General features: G+C 38.9%; 2 protein-coding genes and 2 long non-coding RNA genes across 4 annotated transcripts in view; 1 reads left to right on the top strand and 3 right to left on the bottom strand.

The window, feature by feature from the left end:
* Positions 1 to 20793, top strand: part of LOC137467700 (serine/threonine-protein kinase PAK 3-like) — a 176072-nt gene that overhangs the window by 15458 nt on the left and 139821 nt on the right. The window lies entirely within an intron of this gene.
* LOC137467698 (coiled-coil domain-containing protein 171-like) lies at positions 911 to 7224 on the bottom strand. Its single transcript, XM_068179134.1, has 4 exons — positions 7076 to 7224; positions 4354 to 4521; positions 2433 to 2621; positions 911 to 1261 (listed from the first exon to the last, which is right to left on the bottom strand). The coding sequence occupies exons 2-4, from the start codon at positions 4483 to 4485 to the stop codon at positions 911 to 913; spliced, it is 672 nt and encodes a 223-aa protein (XP_068035235.1). The 5' UTR covers positions 4486 to 4521; positions 7076 to 7224.
* LOC137467711 (uncharacterized) lies at positions 8774 to 11418 on the bottom strand. The gene is made up of 3 exons (XR_010995602.1): positions 11311 to 11418; positions 10106 to 10198; positions 8774 to 8784 (listed from the first exon to the last, which is right to left on the bottom strand). It is a non-coding gene; the product is annotated as an uncharacterized lncRNA (long non-coding RNA).
* Positions 11435 to 16560, bottom strand: LOC137467714 (uncharacterized). Its single transcript, XR_010995605.1, has 3 exons — positions 16431 to 16560; positions 14145 to 14326; positions 11435 to 11457 (listed from the first exon to the last, which is right to left on the bottom strand). It is a non-coding gene; the product is annotated as an uncharacterized lncRNA (long non-coding RNA).

Below are 20793 nucleotides of genomic sequence, written 5' to 3'. Positions count from 1 at the left end.
ACAGCGCTTGCTGTGCGCCAGAGAGCACAAAGCCGGCTGGCCTGCTGGCCCTGAATATTTCTGCCAAACGCTCTGCATTGCACACCTTTGCTCTGGCTCAGTGCAGAACTGCAGGAGCGCAGGCGCTTCCTCCCAGAGCTGTGTGAGGCGCTGGCTCCTGCAGACGGGACCTGACAAGCTGTCACTGCCTCCCGCTGGCCGCGGGTCCCCTGGCAGAGCTGCCGTGCCTGAAGGACGCTGCCCTGTGCTCCAGCCTGCCCAGCAGCCCGGCTCCCTCCCCCGGTGCCCAGAGTGCTGCACACACTGCTAACCTTTCCTTTCCCAGGAGCCACAGGGCAGCCGGCAGAAGAGTAGGAAAGCTCAGCCAGGCCACCGGCCCTCGGCTGCCCCTCGCCTTTCTCTGCCCCGCGGCAGACTCCAGACGGCCAATGCCTCCGGTCCGGGCTGTGCCCAGCAGGGCTCCGCTTCCCCTCGGGAGCAGCCAGCTGCCGCTTGGGCTCTGAGAGCGGAGGATGTGCCCGGTGCCAGGAAGAGGCCTGCAGGGCCGGGCTGCCGCCTCCTGCAGCTACAAGGGTCCCCTGGCAGCCTGCCTGTGCCGAGGCTCAGGCTGCTCCGGGCTCTGCCGGGGCTCTGCTGCGGCTCCAGCCCGGGCAAGGCCGGGCCCGCTCTCACCTCACAGTCGCTGACAGCTCTGCACCGGAGGAGACCTTTCAGAGCACCCTCTCTGATCTTTCTGCTTTCTCAGCTGAGCAGGGCTCTCCTCCAGCCAAAGACATTGCACTTAGGGACACAAGTCCAAGTGGCAGGCGCCCAAATGCTCTCGGGTCACAGCTGAAGGCATCTGTCCAGACCAAAAAGGTACAAGAATATCGGGCCAGAGCCCTCAGCCTGTTAGCAGCCAGAACTGCAATCACAGCTCTTCGGAAGACATAAACCAGGTGCTTGGCCTGCCTTCGCCTTGGCTGTTTTCCACGTTAGTAGGGAGAGCATAAAGGAGGCTGATGATCTTCTGGTTCAATAATTTGTGGTGGTTCACCTGCTCCTGGAGAATGTCTCTTTGGCAAGACACAGCGCACAGTCTGCCGTAGAGAGGACACAGGGCCCCTGACAGCAGTGCACAGGCTGCCAGCAGGGAGGAGCGTGCCTTGTGAGCATTTGATAATGTATTTGTCATGGAACTGTTTTCATGGGCCTGTTTCTCGCAGGTTTGTTCAAGGCCATACAGTTTTTGCCTGGTTTTCTGCACTGTTTCTTCACATTTCTGCAACAGAAACAAACCAAACAAAACCGGAAGAAATATTAACTAGATAGTTTTTGCCTCGACAAGAGCAAAAAGAAAATTCTTCGTTTTGCCATTCAAATGATGCATTAAAGGAGTCAAAAATTCTTAGTAATGATGGTGATGAAAGTATTTCTTCTAGAAAACAATTACAGAATCAGATATATGAAACCACAGCAATGGTAGGGGGGAAACTGACATGATCATCAACTGCAAATTGGACTCCTGATTTCTAACAACATTCAGCAATATGGTGACAGCTCACAGAAGGTCCAACGCTGCTTGTCTGCCCACAATACAGTTCGATGAGTTGACTTAACAATAGTAGTAACATCCTCCAATTTCAGAGAGAGCACTGCTCTACCAAGCAGAAAGCCAGTGTAAGTGAGAGGAAAAAAGGTAAGAAGGCTGGAACATGAGACTAGACAGATTAAATTTTTCAGCATGCAAAGACTTCCAGCCCTGAAATCTGCATCAACTACAGCATTATTCTGTGAAGTAAGTTGCAGCAACTCACAAATAACAAGGGACATCTATTTCCTTTATTCACAAGACTTTTAATTGAAACTGGTGTGAAGGAATATGATGGTAAAGACAGCAAATGGTGGTTGTGGAATAATGGGTAACATTTTGGATTGCAGGATTGCAAATAACTCATCTAACAAGCAGTGAGAGTTTCACACTTTAAAACCACTTCTCACTGTAGTATCACTAAAGCAGAGTCATTACCACTGTTCTTAGGATCAGTACATATGCAATTAAATTTATCCACAGGTAACACCACATTACTGTTACTCCATACAATCTCTGCAAATGATGATGCTGAAAAAGTAGCTGCTGCCCTCAGAAATCCTTAAAAAAAGGAAATTCGATCTTACAGCTATAGCATTCTCAGAAAAAAAATACTACCCACTGTAGATGAAAGCAGGCTTCTCATGACAAATGCTTCAAAAAAGTTATTTATTTCTTATTTTAAATGATGTTAATATTAGCACAGTGATGGGTTGGTTTGTTGTTTGGGCTTTTTTTAACTTTAAAAATATACTTAAATTCCCAAATGACCTTAAACTGCTAAGGGGCTTAAACTACTGAAAAAATCAATTAAATGGTACAAGAAAAAAAAAAAAAAAATTAGAAGTTCCCAGCACTATACCTGGGCTCTTGCATGAACTTCTGCAAGGATATTTGAGTACTGCTCTTCAAGATATTGCTTTTCTTTCTGCCAGCAATGTTCCTGTGCTTTTAACTGCTCAGACATTTTCTCAAAAGCATCCTCCTGCTTCTGCTGAAGTTCCTTCAGAGTGTCAGCCTTGTGCTTGCAAATATATTCTAGGTGAGATATCTGTGTGACAAGCATTTAAGAAGAAATTATTGTTTACCTTTTCACTTTGAGTCACGCACAGACTATTCCAGCATAAAATCTAAACTGTAATTTCTTCAAAATTTTCATTAAAACTAAATAAAACCCTTTTCATAGCAGATGAATTACTTGGTTCTCCAAACAAAACTGAAATATATTTTGAAACAAAAGATTTTATTTGGTTTCGGTTCTGCCATCCTTTTACCACCTTGTAGATATTTGTCACCTTCTTTGTAGGAAACCTGAGCCAGACACTTCAAACTTGTTTTTTAAACAACTCTGTTAAATTTTAGTCCATTAGTAAATTAGGAATCCAAGTATATACTTTAGAAATGTGAAATGATTGCACACAAGAAATCAAAACAGCATTTAATTTTTTGTTTTGCTTGGGGTTTTTTTTGGGGAGTTGTTGGTGTTTTTTTTGTTGTTGTTTGGTTAGTTTTTTTGTTTGGGAGGGTTTTTTTTGCTTTTTTTTTTTTTTTTTTTTTGGTTGAAAAGCCAAGACTTTCCAGATTATTATTAAGTTTTTAAACAAGTCCAGGGAATTCTAGCATAGAGAATGTTTTCCTTACAAATAGCTCATAAGTTTATGATGTGTTTTCAACAAGCATGAAGGGATACACTCTTGTGGTTTAACACTTCACCCCCCATGCAAATTAAATAGAGGCATGAACCAAGCCAACAATGATCTCCAAATGCACACACCTGCACTTTGTTACTAGAAAGCATCAGCAAGACACATCCAGATAGATCACTCTGAGCTGTAGGAAAAAAGGTTTTGTGCAACACAGTCTAAAATCCCAGAAAAGCTGCTAAGTACATGAGAAGAGCCCTAGAGACCTCCCAAGCAGTCTCAGTAACAAGGCTTAATTAAAATGCAAGAACAGGGAGGCACAAACCCCAGAAACACTGCCAACAATATCCATCTCCTTCCCTTCCCATGTCTTTCCTTCTCCCTTTCCTCTTCTACTTCAAAAGAGAAATAAACCAGAAAACAAAGTCAAACCCTGAAGAGTGGCTTAGCTACTCTCAGCTTAGTCTCTGGACCCAGCTGACCTATTTTAAAAGGGTTTTATTTTTCCTAAAACCACAGGGTTTTCTGGCAAGAAAGGCCACATAAGCTCACTTGCATTCATATCACTCAGAAATGTACAGCTCCTCCTGCACACAAATACTGACATGTTTTAGAATAGGTATTTCTATTGTGTTTCTGAATAAAAATGTCAGAATCCGAAAGTTGCAATTAAACAGAAAACCCCACACTGGCATTCTTTCAAATAGCACATCTGAATCATAAACACATAATTTAAAGATGGTATTCCTGGAGAAAGTGTATTTTGCTATGGATTATGGTAAAACAAAGACTTGCTTTATGACTGTAAATGACTACATTCTGTGAATTTCTTCATCAGTAAGATGAATTTATTATCTTTTAATGAGGTCCCTGTGGCTGGTATCAGACAGTCCTTTCAGAATGTCCTGCACAGAAAGTGGAGCTGAGAGACTTGATGCACACTCCAGTCACATCTACATGCTCACAGCAACAGCATCAAGCTGAGCAGTGGACCAGCCATAATTAACGGTGTTCATTTGTTAATGTCCAAATCCTCTTGGGGGGATGAATATCACTCCTTTTTCTCCTTTTTAACGAGCCTGCAGTGTGCACAAATGTCACTGAGCTCCGCAGAGGCAGCTGATGCCTGGGGACACTCACCCTCTCCTTAGCCTTGTGGAAGTTCAAGATCAGGGCTTCAACATTCTCATGCAAGAGAGCACAAAGCTCTGTCCAAGGTAACTCTTCCAGGGCGACCTCTGAATGTTTGGCAAGCACATGGGCGTTTGCCATGCTCTGGTATAAGTTTAGGAGGATGGACACATCCTTCTGGAACACAAAGAAGAATTCGTTGCTGTAGCTGGGCAATGTTCAAATCAAAAGAGATGCATCACATGCGCAGTAGCAGTGCTGCATGCAGCTGATAACAAGGCCTCAGAGCTCATTCTCACAGCTTTCCAAAATTCCTGTGTTCATTTCTAATAATTGCTGCCATAATATTGCATAATCTTACAGCAGAGTAAGAAAAGTGATTTGACCAAATTTATCTAATTAGACACAGTATGCCTATAAAGTATGTGAATAAATCCCAGTCCTGTGGGGGCCACAACATTGACCTGGCACAGATAAAAATTTCTGTGCTCTTAGTGGATGCAATTCATTCTCCCTTGTTAATACTCTGATGTGCATTCAAACTGTGCCCCCCACACAGCTGCACAGCACACAGAAAACTGTCCAGTTGGCTAGGCAGCACAACACACTCTAAATTCCTTTAAAAATTTGTTTTGCATGGGTTATATATGATTAAATAGCTGGCCAAAATAGGCCTACAGCTCCATCAGTCACACTCCACAAGCCATGCCTCATTTCTTTACAGTGATTTTAATCAGTGGCATAATAAATTGATTCAGGTTATAAATAAATAAGCATGCAGTAAAAATTCAATTCTTCATAATGTTAGTGCATACAAGTGACTTAGAAACTTTGGTTAAGCTAATAGAAAGCTGTTTCTCAAATGCCATGAGGACAAAGTATGTAAACAACCGTAACAGTACAGTCAGAGATCAAGATAAGATTCTCAGACTAGAGTGGAAAGAACATATTCAGGGAACATAAAAGTGGTATAAAAGATGAAAAAATACTGTATAGGCCAGGAGAGCAGGAAGGGAAAACGAAGGGAAGAGAACACACTGACATTTTCACACAATTTTGGCATGGGTATAGCGAGGACCAACAGCAATATATTAAATGTTACCTATACTTAGTTCCTGCTGCAGTCTTCTGCTTTTTCATTTTGGGAAGCAAAATCAAAGCTGTCTCAATGGAGTAAACAGGATCACATACAGGTGATCACTCCTGCTTCCCAAACACATACAAACAGCTTTGGGAAAAATACAAAGCCAACCAAGGCAATAAACATTTAATCTCATAAGGGAACCACTAATACAACTCTTCCAAAAATGCGTATTTTTATCCTCTGCTCAGGACAGTCCTGTGGTTTGAAATCTTTTGAATAAAACACTTGAAACAACCAGCTCTGTGAATATGACAGTGAGACAATCCTGTTACTTTTAACCTTTCAGTAATATAACATTAATTTTGAGTACACCATTACATACTGTTTCCATTACCAGAAATCTTGATCCTGAATGAAATCTTGTACTGAATTCTTGTCATGTATAACATAGAGTTTACTAAGGAATACAGATAAAAAGGAAAACTCTTACCACAGCAACAGCTAGCAAGCACTTAAGGTTTCTAGTGGAACATTTTCAGCTTGTAATTGTGTTTCGTAGTTATAAATAGCAATCATCAATGCCTGTAGTTAGGCCAGACAGTTGCTCTTCTCTCTATGTATTCCTTTTGTGCCTGATGAAATTACTTTTTCAGGCTACCTAGGCCAGCAAATGCCTTTTAATACACTAATACTTGCATGGAAGAAGGTGTTCTCCCAAAGAGGAAGGAAAAAGAAGGTTCTGATTTTATTTTTCTTCAGTTTATGAATTACAGGTCTTCCTGGTCAGTGGACAACACTAAGACAAAGTGTGGACTAACTGCATCAGCTGGGCAAAAGACACCCACAAATCTGAAGACTCTCTTATGCAGGTCTCTGCTCCTGTCAACAGGGAACAGACCTCAGGTACCTTCCATGCTCAGAGCCCTGAGAGAGAAAGAGGAGAAGTTTCCAAGCCACCACCACCAAAAGTTAATATTGCAAAGAGTAGGAACAGAGCAAATGTTAGCACACAATGAAAGGAGAGATTTTCTACACATGCTAAGAACTTTCCTTTGCCCCTGCTGCTATGTGAAAAGATGGCACAATTGTTATTCAGGGTGTAGCTGGGTAAAGACAGCAGAAAGGCCCAAAGTGGTCATATAATACATCCAATGTGCCAAATCCACAGCAAAACAAGCAAAAAACAAAACAACAACAAGAAATCCACTCTGCTTTTCCAGCTGAAAGTTTGAAACAATTTTCAAGCAATTTTTACAGTCAAATACTTGCACTAAAACGAAAAGGGTGTATGAAATAGAAATAAACATTTCTACAATGGTAGCTAATGAAACTTGACAACAAAGTTTGGTAGAAAGGCAGAACATTCTTTACACGAAATCATAATCCATATCTACAAAATGCCTTCTTAATTCGGAATGCCACTACATCCTACCCAGACTTAAAAAATTAGCTTCTCCAAGCACTGGTTACATTTATGCATGTAATAAATTCTTAAAAAGGTAGCGTAATAACAAACAGGGTAAGAGAATGGCAGAGTTCTTCCACAGCTCAGCACAGCAAATGCAGCAAATCCTCAGCACACTATATATTTTGACAGTATGTTTAAAAACACCTAAACAATGTGTGCCACGGGGTTTTTTTCCTTACTATTGAGCCTTCATGCAGGGTGAAGCTGGCTGTAGCATCCGCTAACGTCCCAGAGGATTCTTCAGCTTCCTTCCTTTCCTCAGCCTCATCTCTCCATTGCACACTTAAGGATGAACGCTGTCTTCGTAAACTGGAAAGTTTCCACAATAAGATACCTTAACCAAAATTGCTTTTGTCAAATGCACGGTATTCTTTTAAAGGATGATCAACGGATATAGCAGATACCACGTTAGCACATCACATGGCTTCTGAAGCTGCTTGCCTTTCTTAACTGAAGGAAGAAATTTATATTCCTTCTAAGAAAGACTTGTCAAGTGGTTATGTTTTCAGTTACCAAGCCATGTATCATGCAATTCAATAGATTCATATTTGGATATGGCCTCAAAATTTCATATAACAAACAGAATTCTTCCTATTTTAAGTAACACAACAGTTCTCATGTCTCACATCACATCTTGCACCATCAAACCCGACTTCACGTACAGTTCTCGCTCCTAAGGTTTCCACATGCCTGACTCTACTCTGGCATGACTTTTAAAGCAGACTACCCAGAATTTTAACCTGTTCTTGTACTGTGTCAGTCAGGAAAACAAGCACCTGGCATGACTAAAAAGGCGGCTGATGAGGAAACTGCAAGGCCAAATAACAACATAAAGGAGACAGAATCAGAGACAGGAATCCAAGGAAGAATTTTAAAAGATTGCCTGAGTATTTAGGCATGGTGCCAGGAAAGCCAAAAGCGTGCTTAAAATTTATGTTTGCAAAGGACGACAAAGGCTTTTCCAGCTCAAGTTTTAAGTATCTTACTAAAAAAAACATTTCTGTAACCATGAATCTTGAATGAGTTGCTCAGGAAGCTTCCTTTTTTGTAGGAAAACCAGTTTCTTTCATTCTCTACTACTCCTTGTGTGAGTAAGTCAACATAAACACCTGTGTATGCAGACCCATAGAGTTCTAGGCTGAAAGAGAGGTCACCCAAGCTCTGTAACCACAGACACAGCAGACTGTTACCACACAGACACTGTGCTGGGCAGGAAACATCCCAAGAGACTTCCTCGGCTCTCGCACATTTCAGTATTTTTTAACCATTTAAAGCTTTCTACAGCCATTCAAAAGTTGAAAACAAAGATTATCCACTATAAATGATACACAGCTTCTTGACAGGAGTCTTGGGAGATTCAACTGAGTCACAAAAGTGGAAAACACTGTCTTCATAATAAGAATATAGATAGAATGTTGATAGAATGTATACAGAAAAGCCCTCTTTTCTAGACCTGCTGGCTATGTTTTCCTACACTCACCCCAACCACCACTGGGGGCTGGAGCCTACCGTAACTATGATTTTCAAAAGTTTTGGTTTGGCAAATAGTCTGTAACAGGCCAGTTATTATCTGTACCCATTTCCTATATCTTTGGTTATTGACATGGGCCTGTTGTTAATGGACTGCCAGGTTCTGAACCTTTCCTTTGGTTTGGCACATTGTACTAGATTTTCTGCTGACGGAAAATTGCAGGGAATGGAAACTCCGAGTTGTACTCAAGCTGTCTGCTGCCATTTTGAAACGGCTTCAAAAGGAAACTTACACTTCTTTTCCTCTTCCATGTGCTTTTTCTGACTCTTTGAAATCTTTCCTTGCTACCCCTGAAACAACTTCTCTCCTGCCATGCTGCTCTTCATTCAAAGCATCTTCAAGTTCTTGAATTCTCAACTACCAAGTGATAAAAAAGCAGTTAAAAGAAGTTAGGAAAGACTGCCATGGTCTTCAGCGCTGTTCACTGTTCTGTTCTGCTTTTTACAGGTGAATGTCTTCTATTAATTCTATATGGACTTAGAAAGCATTGAACACATGTAAAAATATATTAATACATAGAGTTCAAAACGGAGAGAAATAGATATGCTGACCCAAAGCACATCTTGTTGTCCTTTGATGGAGTTTGGATTTTGCTGTTTTCAATTATTTATATTACTGAAGCTTTCCAGGGGAATTCTATTTTTTTTTCAGTAGACTTGTGAAAGGATGGGCTTAACAGTAAAAGCTACACTTGCACTCAGAACTAAGCTCATGTGGAGCTTGTTCATGTACATGAACAAGAAGACAACCTTACCAGTTCTTCACCTATCAATCTCTAACTTCAAGGAATGCTAACCTTACAGCTCCTTTGTATGTTGTAAAAGTAGAGAAGGAATCAAGAAAACTGAATCATCACTACTGAATCATCACTTCAGAAATCCAAGAGCCTGTACTTAGAGAAGGTCATAAGAAAATAACTGACTGAAGAAGTGGCAGTGCTTGTTTGTGTTCCTCAGAAAACAAGGGGGAAAAAAAGATGATATTCCCTTTTGTTTTCTCATTTAGTTTTTCAAAAGTCCAATATGAAGGCTTTGGTAGTATGAGACCACTCAGCAATCATCTTACAGGTTTTTCACACTTGTTTTCTAAAATACACCCTCCTAAGTGCTTTAATAGATCAAACCCTATGTGGTACAGTTTAATAACACAAGAATTTCATATTCAGGCATACATATGACTTTTTTTTTTTTTTTTGTGTATTCAAACTTCTCTGGTAACTGCAGATATAATAGCTTTGAAGCTGAAATGTACTCTGAATAATTACATTTGGAACTGCAGTCTCAGGATGCATTAATATCTCACACCTAGAGAAGTTGGATGTATGCACTCTATCCCCAAAATTACCTAAGTACCCATTGCAAAGATATAGGACAGGCTATTTGAACAGTTTAACTATTGTGAAACATTTCTTTTCCCCTCACTGTTTCAATACTACTTTGAATTCTCAAACGTAAAAATGAGACATTTGGTTTTAATATTTATTCTATTAACTTGATAGTCCCCTGAAAACAGGAGATATTTTTCTATTATCTTTTACAATTTTGACACTCATTGCAAAAATCTATTCAGTGTTTTTAATGGAGCAAGGAAGTCTTAGCATTTTTTGAAGATTGTACATTTACAAGTTCATCTTCTGTTTTACTGCAAACTTCTACCAAATATTTCATTAAAAGTTTACCTGCATGGTTTCTGTAGTGCATTTACATTCTGTATGTGCTACTCTTGCTGCTGCAGCGTTTTCCTCCAGTTCCTTTATTTTCAGTGTAGCTGCCTAAAAGTACATTTTGAAAACATTGAAGTCCAGAAAGATGATAACATCGTGCAAAGACAACTTTAATTGTTCCGTTTATTAGGTCTCCATAAACCAACCTGTGGTATCGGAACAACTTGCACTTTGGAACTGTGAAAACTGGTATCAATCAATAAATAAAGGAAAACAATTACATATCCACAATATTAAAATAAAATTTTTGCTTAGTTAAAGAAATTGATGTAGGATTATGTTCTTGCTGCATTTTTTATACTCACAGATACCTATCTTCATATAAAGGCCTGGACATGGAATTTTAATCGAAAAAATGCTTTTAGCAAAAGCAGGAACTACAGAGTTGCTATAATAGAAATTCACATGCAATTTTAACTACACTGTTTTCTATCCAAAAATATCTTTTCACTTAAGATTGATGACTGATTTGAAAAGAACAATACACCCCAAAATTACTCCTGCCTTCAAGTGATACAACAAAGATCAAAAAAAAGACATTGATATTAAAAGTCATTTAAGACACCTGAAGTTAGACAGATATAGGTGAAGTCATTGATTTTGGACAGGTAAAGCAAAAGAGCAAGTATGTGAGACTGAATCTGACTCTAAGCACTTCAGTTAGGGAAATATTAACTGGAAAAAAAATAAATAGAAATACAAGCTGTTGGCAGTAAATTTAAACTCTGTATAATCTCACACATTCTCAAAACGAAATAACTGAGAAACAGAGATCTGTGGAAGGCCTGTTAAAGAGAAAGTCACAGCACAGAGCTTACCAAACCTACTCCACAACAGCATCAGCCAAAAGGCTTAAGCTTTTCCTCCTCCCAAAAGACCTATCTGCATAACATGCTTTTATTAGGAAAAAAAAAAAAAAAAAAAAAAAAGGTCACAAATCCTGCACAAATACTCCCTCTATACCTCCACATTACCAGTCTCAGGTCAGGCTCGCAGCATTCACCTGTGAATGCACCTTTCCTGCGAAACTGACCCTCCACATTTTGTTAATCAAACACAAGGCACACAAAGTCTACCTCAGAGGTTCCACCCTCAAAAATGAAACTGCTCAGTTGTGCCAGTGCTTGCTGAGGCTCCCAGCAGCAGGCAGAAAGCTTTACCTCCAGTTCTTTGATGAGCCTCTCCTGCTGTTTATCCTTGAAATCCAGGCGGTCGGCCTGGAGCTTCAGCATCTTGCTGCAGCCGTGGTGCTCAATCTCCATATCATTGAAATTCCCAAGCATGCTTTGCAGGGCAGCATTAGTTTTCTAAAGATAAACAGGTAACTGAATAAATAAATACATCAAGAGGTACTTTTACTAAGATCTCTCTACTGCAGTAGAGAGTTCAACAGAGGAGTGGAGGCCGCATCAGAAGATGTTAGAAGTTTAAAATCGAAGACGCCGGCACATGTCAACAGAAGTGTTTACCCAACAGCAGACATGCTTTTAACCCACCACCAAGAAAACTCTATTGGCCCCAAAATCACTGTGAACATGACCTCCTGTGGTAACACTAAAATCAGAGCCAGAGCTCCACAGGAAATCTCTCCCTAAGAGTACAGCCCTTCCAGTCTCTTCTGTCTCCCAACTCAGTGGCAAAGATAGAAAAAGGGTGCATTTGTTGAAATGGCACATGGGGACAGATGTTCATTTTTTTTCTGATTTTGATTGCTAAAACTTCAAATCAGATGTTTTTAAAAACAGTAACTCCTACAGACTAAATCATTTTAATTTCTGCTATTCTGGAAAGGATTTTCTTCTTTCTAGAAACTGAATTACTTAAAAAACTTATGAAATATGAAGTCCTCAGTAGAATAAAATAAGCTGATCCCCACATCAATTTCTGCATACAGAAATTGAACTAAGCTACAGGTTGGAAGAATTACTGACATTACTGGACCCTGTAGGTCTGTGAAATCACTGCTACAGAATCCCCACAGTCCATATGAATTTGGACTAAATTTAAGCTAATCCTCTAGCTGTGCATGTCCAGCAAGACAGGTTTCTTCCCTTTGGAATGCAAAATCAAAACATAAGTAATAAATGAAATAAATAAATAAACCAAATAAATAAATAAACCAAATAATAAATAAAACAAACAAACCAAAAGTAACAATTTCTATGGAACTATACCTGGAAAGATATAGAAATATTTATTTTTTTCAGGTTTATCTTCCAGATAGTAACAAAAGTGAATTGGGAAACGTGAAACAATTAACAGATAGTTTGTTGTAAAGTACTACCAAAAATGTTAGAACTTTTTATACTGGAAATGTGATTAACATTTGCAAACTAAAATTGTCATGAGTGCATCAAGCTCATTAAACAAGTCAGCAGGAGCTGCAGAATTTCAGAGTTTTGAGGATTTTTGGAACTTTTTGGAGGCCGTATGACTGTTTAAAACTCTGTATTCTGAGGGAAAAAAGGTGAAGGGATACGGTCTCCTGTGTAACCACGAGGTGAAGCTATTGCCTTTCCCATCGAACTCCAGCCCCTCCTATCCCGGGCCAGGATACACCCAACAGAGCTCATCATGAATCTGCCACAAAGCAGAGGGAGACTTTTCCTGCGTGTCCCAGAGACACGTCTCAGTGCTCTGTGACTCCACTCCCATGCCTGCCTCAGCATTTTCCCAGCCAAGTTCAGAATTACAGTTTATGAAGTGCAGTTTTCCCAGCCAGGATTTGCCTACATGCTCAGAATCCCACTTCTCTGCACGTATTAAGACCACAATTAAATCTCTTTAGCTTTCATTTATAGCTCAGAATAACTACAGGAGATTTCAACCAAGCCTGTAAATACACAACACACAAGACTGCAACGCATTCAAAGTCATAATTTATAAACCCACATGTTTCTGATGTTTATCTGACAAGTTTAAATCAATTAAGCTTTCAATGCAGTCAAGTCCAGATGTAAGATTTTTTTATTTCCCGGAACTTTATAACTATACATGACATAACTGTAGGGTGATGGGCAGAGGAGCAGCTACAAAAGCAAAGGGGAAAAACGGAACGTTTTTACTGCTGAAGGCAGGTTAGGGTTTGGCACCTGTTAGTGAATCACATTTGCCTTTCAGAGAGTTTTGAAGGTTCTGAAAGACTTCTGAGTTCAGAGCCGTCAAGATCCTGAAAGCCTACAGCTCACGCTGCCCTGTTTAATGAGCTAGATGTATTCATGGCAATCTTAGGCTACTCATGTCAATTACATTTCCTAAAATTTGGTAGCTTTAATACATCTACCCAGAAAGCCTCTTCCTCTACAACCACTGGCAGAGAACACTGCCAGGGAACTGACAGAGAACACAATGCCCTGAGCCACACACTGCTCCTTTTGTCCTTTTTCGAGGACAAACATCACTTGACAGAGCATAGCGTACTTTTTCAACGTTGATCTTTTGCTGCCGCATTAAAGTCTCTGAAGGCAGCTTCTACAAAACACTGTACACAACAGAAGGCAATACCCTTCCAGAGCCTCCTCAAACCAACTCAGCCAACCTACTGTTAGCCAGAACTCAGAGCTTACCCTGCTTGCAGCTGGCAACTTAAAAAAGAAAACTCTATCTAAAAACAGGCTTCTTCACAGCCTGTATCTTGCCCTACCTTTATAAGAATCAGCTTTGAATAAAAACTGACTTGTGTTGCTGCTTGTTTTGAGAAGGATCTTAGGTCCTGTCCACAAGCTCCTCTCTTGACCACTGTGTACTGATAACTTGGCTTAGGTGTTTACCATGCCAACCAGCCACAACACATTCCATCAAAGCCCCAAACCAGTGTTACACACTAAGTGTAACTTCATAAAGCTGTAACCTTCAGGACTATTCTGCAGTACTTAGCTATTTGGAGAATTTTTTTTCCCCTTAAACCAGAAAAACTCCAACCCACCACATACTTTGCACCAAAAACCTTTCAGCCAGCATCTCATGGAACTTTCCACCTTTTCATATATCATACCTGACAAGCCTTTTCTGCTTCAGTTTTTTCTTTGAAAAGGAATTCCAGTTCAGCAAGGTGTACTCTGTGTATGTTATCCCTCTCCACTGCAAATCTTTGTTTCTCCTCTTCCCACTGCCTCTGAGCACTGTGAACCATTTTCTCAGTCTGTGCTGCTTTCTGCTGGTATTTGTCATCGAGTACTGTTATTCACAAAAAAAAAAAAAAAAAAAAAAAAAAAAAGAGAAAAATAGCTCTGCAAATAAGCATGTTCAGAAAAAAAATAAGCTATAATTAACCTATGTTTATCAGTGTATTGGGATATCCTGTGACACACTGGAACATTAACACTTTCACTTTCACTACAGAGAAGCAGCCACATTTTGTCATCCTGTAGCATCTTTCACAGAAGGTCATGGAAATGCTTTGGAGATTTCTACAAATGAAAGCTCTTCTCCCTTTGGAAAGGAATAAAAATTCAACTCTTTCAAGTGAGGCCTCTATAGGATGAGGAACTTACTTGCATTTTTCTGCAACACTTGGCTAGCTTATTTCCAAATATCTACGTGAAAATTTAGTCTGTATCAATTCATTTCAAGCTCAGTTTAAGGAACGGTAAAGACAGAGACCGGCCACATGAAAAAGACTCTAGGAAAACCTCAGGCAGGTTGGGTGAATGAGCAAAGGTTTGGCTTTTCTGGGGAAGTTTACTGCTGCCCAAGTGATTTAAATCTTCAGCCCAGCAACTGCCCCAAGACAGGGAAATAGTGGATCTACTTCTCTGTGAAAGCTTCAATGCCAAGGAAAAGTTCTTTTCCTAAAAGCAGTTTTACTAGGAACTTTGCTTCATTTCACAATCTCAGCCAAAATATTTTGTATTAGCTTTTAATGTTGCTGAGTACAGCTAGCTATGTTGACATTTATGTGATCACCACTTTCTAATAGATTTTTACTTCAAACTCATCCCATTCTTCTGAAATTTCTTCCTAGCTGGAGAAGGGTGAAACAACCAGAAGAGACATGGTGGGAAAACACAGAGAATTAGTGGACACAATGATGGGGAACACCTGTCAGATGTCAGGAAGTCGAGCCTCAAGAAGAACAGCGGAAAAACAGTTTGGAGAAAATACTAAAGACAGGGCACAAGTGAGGTGCTCTGTCCAAGAATTTGAGATTGTATGAAAAACACCGCACGAGGTGAGCAAGGCCCCACGAGACCAGGAAGAAGAAGCGGTAAGTTAAAAACTGAAAAAGAAATGAGAAGCAACACCACGACTATTTGGCTTCTTTGACATGTGTCACGATAAAAACAAAACAGGAGAAAAAACCCCAACAAAGAACAAAACAAAACTAACAAAAAACCCCAGCCAAACAAACAACAGTTTGAGGAATTTAAACCAACCGAGATTTTTGTAATTTGTGTGTTCTCCAAATGAATGAAAGTGCAGATTTCTTATTATCTTTAAAAAAATCTGGCAGTATAAGCGCACTTGCAAGTTTCAGAGTCTCCTTCCATCCTTGCAAGGTTACAAAGTCCAGGAGTGCTCCAGTCTTTTCAGTGAACACCAAAGGTTCACAAATACATCTCCTGTACTAAATTTAAAGAGTATTAGACTTACTTAGGTAACAAAAAAAAAAATGCATCTCCCCAGCTTTTAAGTGTGAGAAATACCTCCCTGTTTGAGAAGGATTAAGAAAACTGGAGTTTCTGAATGCAAAACTAATAGGGGGGAAAATATGTAGGTAAAACCCCTCCTTTCCACATACTCCTATCATAACACACGTTATTTGTATAAAAACAAAACCAAAGATGACATGAAGAGGCCAGATATGAGCAATGAATAGCTAGAAATATCTGAAAAGGTGAAAGGAAAAAGCAGCACAATGAGAGCTCTTGGGGGGAAAGAAAAAGTTTTTGGAAAGAATGTAAACTAATAAACAGGATTAGATTTTATTTTTCTTTTCCCCTGAAATGTAGAGGGAAGAACTGCTGGCATCGTGATAAGCAGGAAGTGGAGAGGGACACCTTAATTACAGTTCTGTACACACCAAGGGAAGGAAGAACAGAAGGTAAGGAGCAAGAGGGAAAAAAAGGAATTTATAGGTTTAGCAGGTTATATTGAATTCATATGAGACTGCAAGGGCTTTCTAAACTCTTAGGAGCTTACAGAAGCAGATGAGCAAGACATGGGAAAATAAGAGACTTTCAAAAAAGGCTGTAACCGTAAAACCTTGTGCAATCTCTGCTTGCTTTCATGACTTGGGACTGATGTAGCCTCTGGTCTATGATTTTTGGGTTTTTATTACCTTGAAGTTCCAAAAGTTTGCTTGTTACATCCCACAACTCGTCCTCTGCAGAATGCAGCTGTATATGAGCCTCTTTTCTAGTAAATGACCTTGCACTCTCCAGATGCTGATGAAGAGCTTCTCCTCTCTCACGTTTCAACCTTAATTCCATTTTTTTTTATAGTGAGATATCTAGAAAATAAATATTTCAGAAATTGCATTCACAGCTGCCATCTTATTCCATCTGAATTTGAAGTACAGTCCTGAAACTGCACATTTTAGATACTTTTTTTTTGCAAACTGATCCTGTTCCCAGATGACTTTCATGTACCTCGAATATACCTCTCTGTTTTTTCAAAGATACTCTGCCTTAAGAAAATAAAAACTACAATTATATTCCACAGGCAATTTTCTGGTAACTGCATTTAGCCACTAGAAAAGCAGTTGTGTTGGGATACTAGATTATCAGACACCTGGTGACTCACTATGTAAACACAAACTTCAGTCCAATGACGTCCAGCAGTCATAATAGCAGTTAATAGCAGTATGCTATTAAACACGACAAACAGAACAAAGAAAAGGCTTCCAAATGGCTCTTATCTGGTGCAAGAAAGCTAGTCTAGTCACTGCTGCCAAAAACTGGACCCAGGAAAACACATTCAAGCCATTTGAATGCAAGAAGGTGGAAAGTAAAACATGCACTTCTTCAGAACATCTACAAAGCAGCAGCCTCCTTATAACCAGGAGCTCCAGTCATGGGAAATAATTGAACCCCATTACAAAGGTTTTCCCTGATGCTCTTGTGGCAAACTGGTACCTAAATGAAGCAGCAGTGAAAAAATACTTCATTAAAATTTTCTTTCATTTGAATTTTATTACTGCTCTAAGTAACAATTCTGCTCTGAGGAGTTTGTTAGGGGCAGCTGGTGCGGGTGCTCATTCATCTGCCTTCCACTAAATACAGCCAATAAACCAAGTTTGTTGTTCCCTATCCGTTTATTTAGAGATTCCTGCTTCTCCCACAGTGACTTGCTCTTGTCGGGCTCCCACTGCTCCATCAGCTGTGGGGTGATTCTGTAAAATGGATCCCTGGAATTACTGGGATTAAAACACTCAAACAAACCACATCTTACATCAAGAATTCCAAAACTAGGGGTGCAAAATGTTCTTCTGCATGACTTTGCTCTTGTGAAGTGCTCAAGTTTCTTGCACACACCTTCAACTATTAGCAATGACGCTAGAAGTGATATCAGTTCCTACGGACAGGCGAAAGATGTCTGTACAATGCTACTTCGATATTTTCCAACTACTGAATGTGATTTTGAGTCACCTGATGAGAGGATTATTTCAAGGAAACAAATTACACTTATTCCAAGGGTAAAATAAAGCAAACAAACAAACAAGAAAAGTCCTTACCTCTTGATTGCGTTGATTGTATAATTCCAAATTTCTTTTCTCCAGCCTATGGAGTTTTCTTCTCAGATCTTCAGCAGTGTCCATTTCTAGTTGATTTCTATCCTGAGACAACTGGAACTCTTCTATATCATTATCTGAGCTGAAAAATGTGTTTTGAAAAAACATGAGCATTCCTTTGACATTTGAATGCTTCTTTACTTCAATTACCCAATCATGGGTCCAGGGTTTTAAACCTTCACGTAAGTAAAATTATTTGGTGCAGTTTTCACTTTACTATTGCTCTCTGAAGGAAGGATTCTATAGAATTGCGCCAGATTATAAAGATTATATAGAATTGTGCAAGATAAGAGAGATGTGGCAGCAGGAACTTTAAAGAGAGATTCACCTTGGATTAACAAAGTTGATTTAAGCGTAACGCATTCATTACTATTTTTCAGTATCTTATCTGTTTCTGACAATGAACTTCCTTCATTTTTGATAATTAACTTCCAGGAGGCATAAAAACATAATTCCAATTATGCAAGTTAAAACGACTGGCAAGCTTTTTGTCTCCACAATAAGTCTCATTTTTTAACATTAGTTACTGTCTCAAAACCATCTCTGTCATGAATCAAATGCACAGATGTGGGAAAAAACCTCTCTTTTACATGCTTTGTCTTCAGAGATACATTCAAACTACAGACATGCAACTGATCACAAACACAACACAAATTGAAGGTTTAGTCCTCCAAACTGCCCTGTTCTATCGTAATTTCCACTACTATTGCAGTTAAAACAAAATCTACTTGGCAATTAACGAAATCAGCCCTCAAGCACCGCAAACAATAACAATAAGAGTCCAAACCAAGTTTCTATACGTAAAGTGAAAAATGCATACAAAGAATATATAAAATTGTATATATACACACTCACACAAATATGTATATATACATATAAATAAGTATATATCAAAAAGTATTCATTAACCTGTTGAGTAATTTTAAGTGAAATTATTATAACTTCAAACTGGAAAAGTTTTAAGTTTTAAGTTATTTCAGTTCTTGAAAATCAGTGTTTACATTATTTGATATGTTCATTTTGACGTTATTTTAAGTATGTAAGACTGCAATAATTATTTTCTCCAGACAAAAGTGCAAGAGTTTATGGGCAATACATGTGAAATACACTGATAAAAGAAACATGATTAAATTAAGCACTAAACTGGTATCCTATATTACAGAAATAGAAGTACTAAAATACTTTACCTTTGTCTACATGAAGTATTTTGTACAGAAATAACACTGTACTGGCATTTAATTAATAGCTCTTTCTAAATAAAAAGTGACCACTTTATCTATAGATTTGTGTCTAGGCACAATTAACGTTTTTCATGACCAAAAATTACCCAATGACATATGTTTTCACATGTTTTTTTTTTTGACTGGCCAAAGAGACACAAGTGCCATCAACAAGGGGGATCGGTAACTTAGATTAAATCTTGTCTTTAAAGACATTACTACTATTAAAGAGTGAAGTTTCATTTTTTTAGCTGCCGACCATAAATATTTTATAATTGAACAAATACTAAGTGTGTTCCCATTTAAAAAGAAGACAGACTTCATCTGTCAGATCAGAACATCTATACGTAATCAGAAATTGTTCCACAAGGTGCCATCTTCTTAACATATTTGATGTATTTAATAAATGTAGGAGATAATAATCATTAAAACCTGCATGCACTGCAAGAAAACCACAAGCTCATTATTGGTTTTCAGTACTTACTACCAGAGCCATACTCAGAGCAAGCAACATGACTCAAAGAGCAAGAGATCAACAACAATTAAAATCACTTTTTTAAATGCAACTCAGGTACTGCAATAAGAAGATTTGGAAATAAGTGGAACCTGAGCATCCAGAGCATCTATAAGCTGAAGAAAATATTGTTTGTGCCCATCATGTTATAGCTTTGAGTGACTGTTTTTCCTCCCTTTCTGGGGAAAACACAGAAGAAATAAGGGCAAGTAATTTTATTTGGAGATGATGAACGAACTGCCAATCTCAGCTGAAAATAGATAAAAGCCAGGCAGCACCAAGGGGGAAAAAGGAAACCCAAACTGAAAACTGGGGAAGACTTGGTCCAAGAAACACGGGTGATGGAAAGGGACCATTTATTTGGTCTGTAGGCAGCAGGAGAATCATTTGCCTTCTTTTAACTTGGTGACATTTACCATTATTTTCATGGAGACCACACAGAATGAAAGCAAGAGAATAACCATTCTTTGTAAAAACCTTTAAGGCTTTAATTAAATTACATTGGTTTGTATGGCAGTGAGAATTAAAGAAATCTGTTTCTTTCAGCTCTCCTATGAAATATCCACCAACAAAAAATCATAAGGGAAAGACACATAAAAACTTACTCATAGGAGAAACTAACTATGCAATTAACTATTCTGCTTAACTGAATCTGTGGGAGCACTGTGGGGGAGAATAAAAAAACAAATCTATACCATGCACAAACGATATGACACCACAAGCATTAGTAAATTAAGGATGCTATGGAAATGAAAAATGTGTATTAGAGCATTAAAACAGAGAACATAATACTAAGTACTGGCAAAAAAAAGCATTAGACACCTTTTGAAATAGCTTATGCACCACTTCTGAAGTCACAATACAATTGATGGAAACTTAAAAACATATATCAGAAAACCCTGATTTTTTTCTTAGTATAGAACAAAAAAAAAAAAAAAAAAAAAAAAAAAAAAAAAAGCCCCAAACCAACAAAAAAACAAACAAATGAAAAAATCCCCAGCCAGCCCGTGCCAGCACTGTTGAACTATTGCTTATGTTACCCACTTCATTTTGGTTGTCTACTTACACATTTTCAAATAAATTAGAAACTAGCCCGAAGAATTTTTGTTTCTGTGATACTTTCTTTAATTGTCACAGCATGGCCAGCAAATGCAGGACTTTATGAAAGCTTCCTACT

The sequence above is a fragment of the Anomalospiza imberbis genome, unplaced genomic scaffold (assembly GCF_031753505.1).
Source record: "Anomalospiza imberbis isolate Cuckoo-Finch-1a 21T00152 unplaced genomic scaffold, ASM3175350v1 scaffold_76, whole genome shotgun sequence".
NCBI classification, from domain to species: domain Eukaryota; kingdom Metazoa; phylum Chordata; class Aves; order Passeriformes; family Viduidae; genus Anomalospiza; species Anomalospiza imberbis.
Note: the sequence above shows the minus strand (reverse complement) of the source record. Positions and strands in the feature narration are given on the sequence as shown.

What these genes read in the sequence shown, in the direction of transcription:
- LOC137467698 (XM_068179134.1), bottom strand. Translation starts at nt 4,485, where the DNA reads ATGGCAAACGCCCATGTGCTTGCCAAACATTCAGAGGTCGCCCTGGAA. An exon ending in TCCACAAGGCTAAGGAGAGG is followed by an intron (nt 2,622 to 4,353) that starts GTGAGTGTCCCC and finishes CTTGTCACACAG; the next exon opens with ATATCTCACCTAGAATATAT. An exon ending in AAGTTCATGCAAGAGCCCAG is followed by an intron (nt 1,262 to 2,432) that starts GTATAGTGCTGG and finishes TTTCTGTTGCAG; the next exon opens with AAATGTGAAGAAACAGTGCA.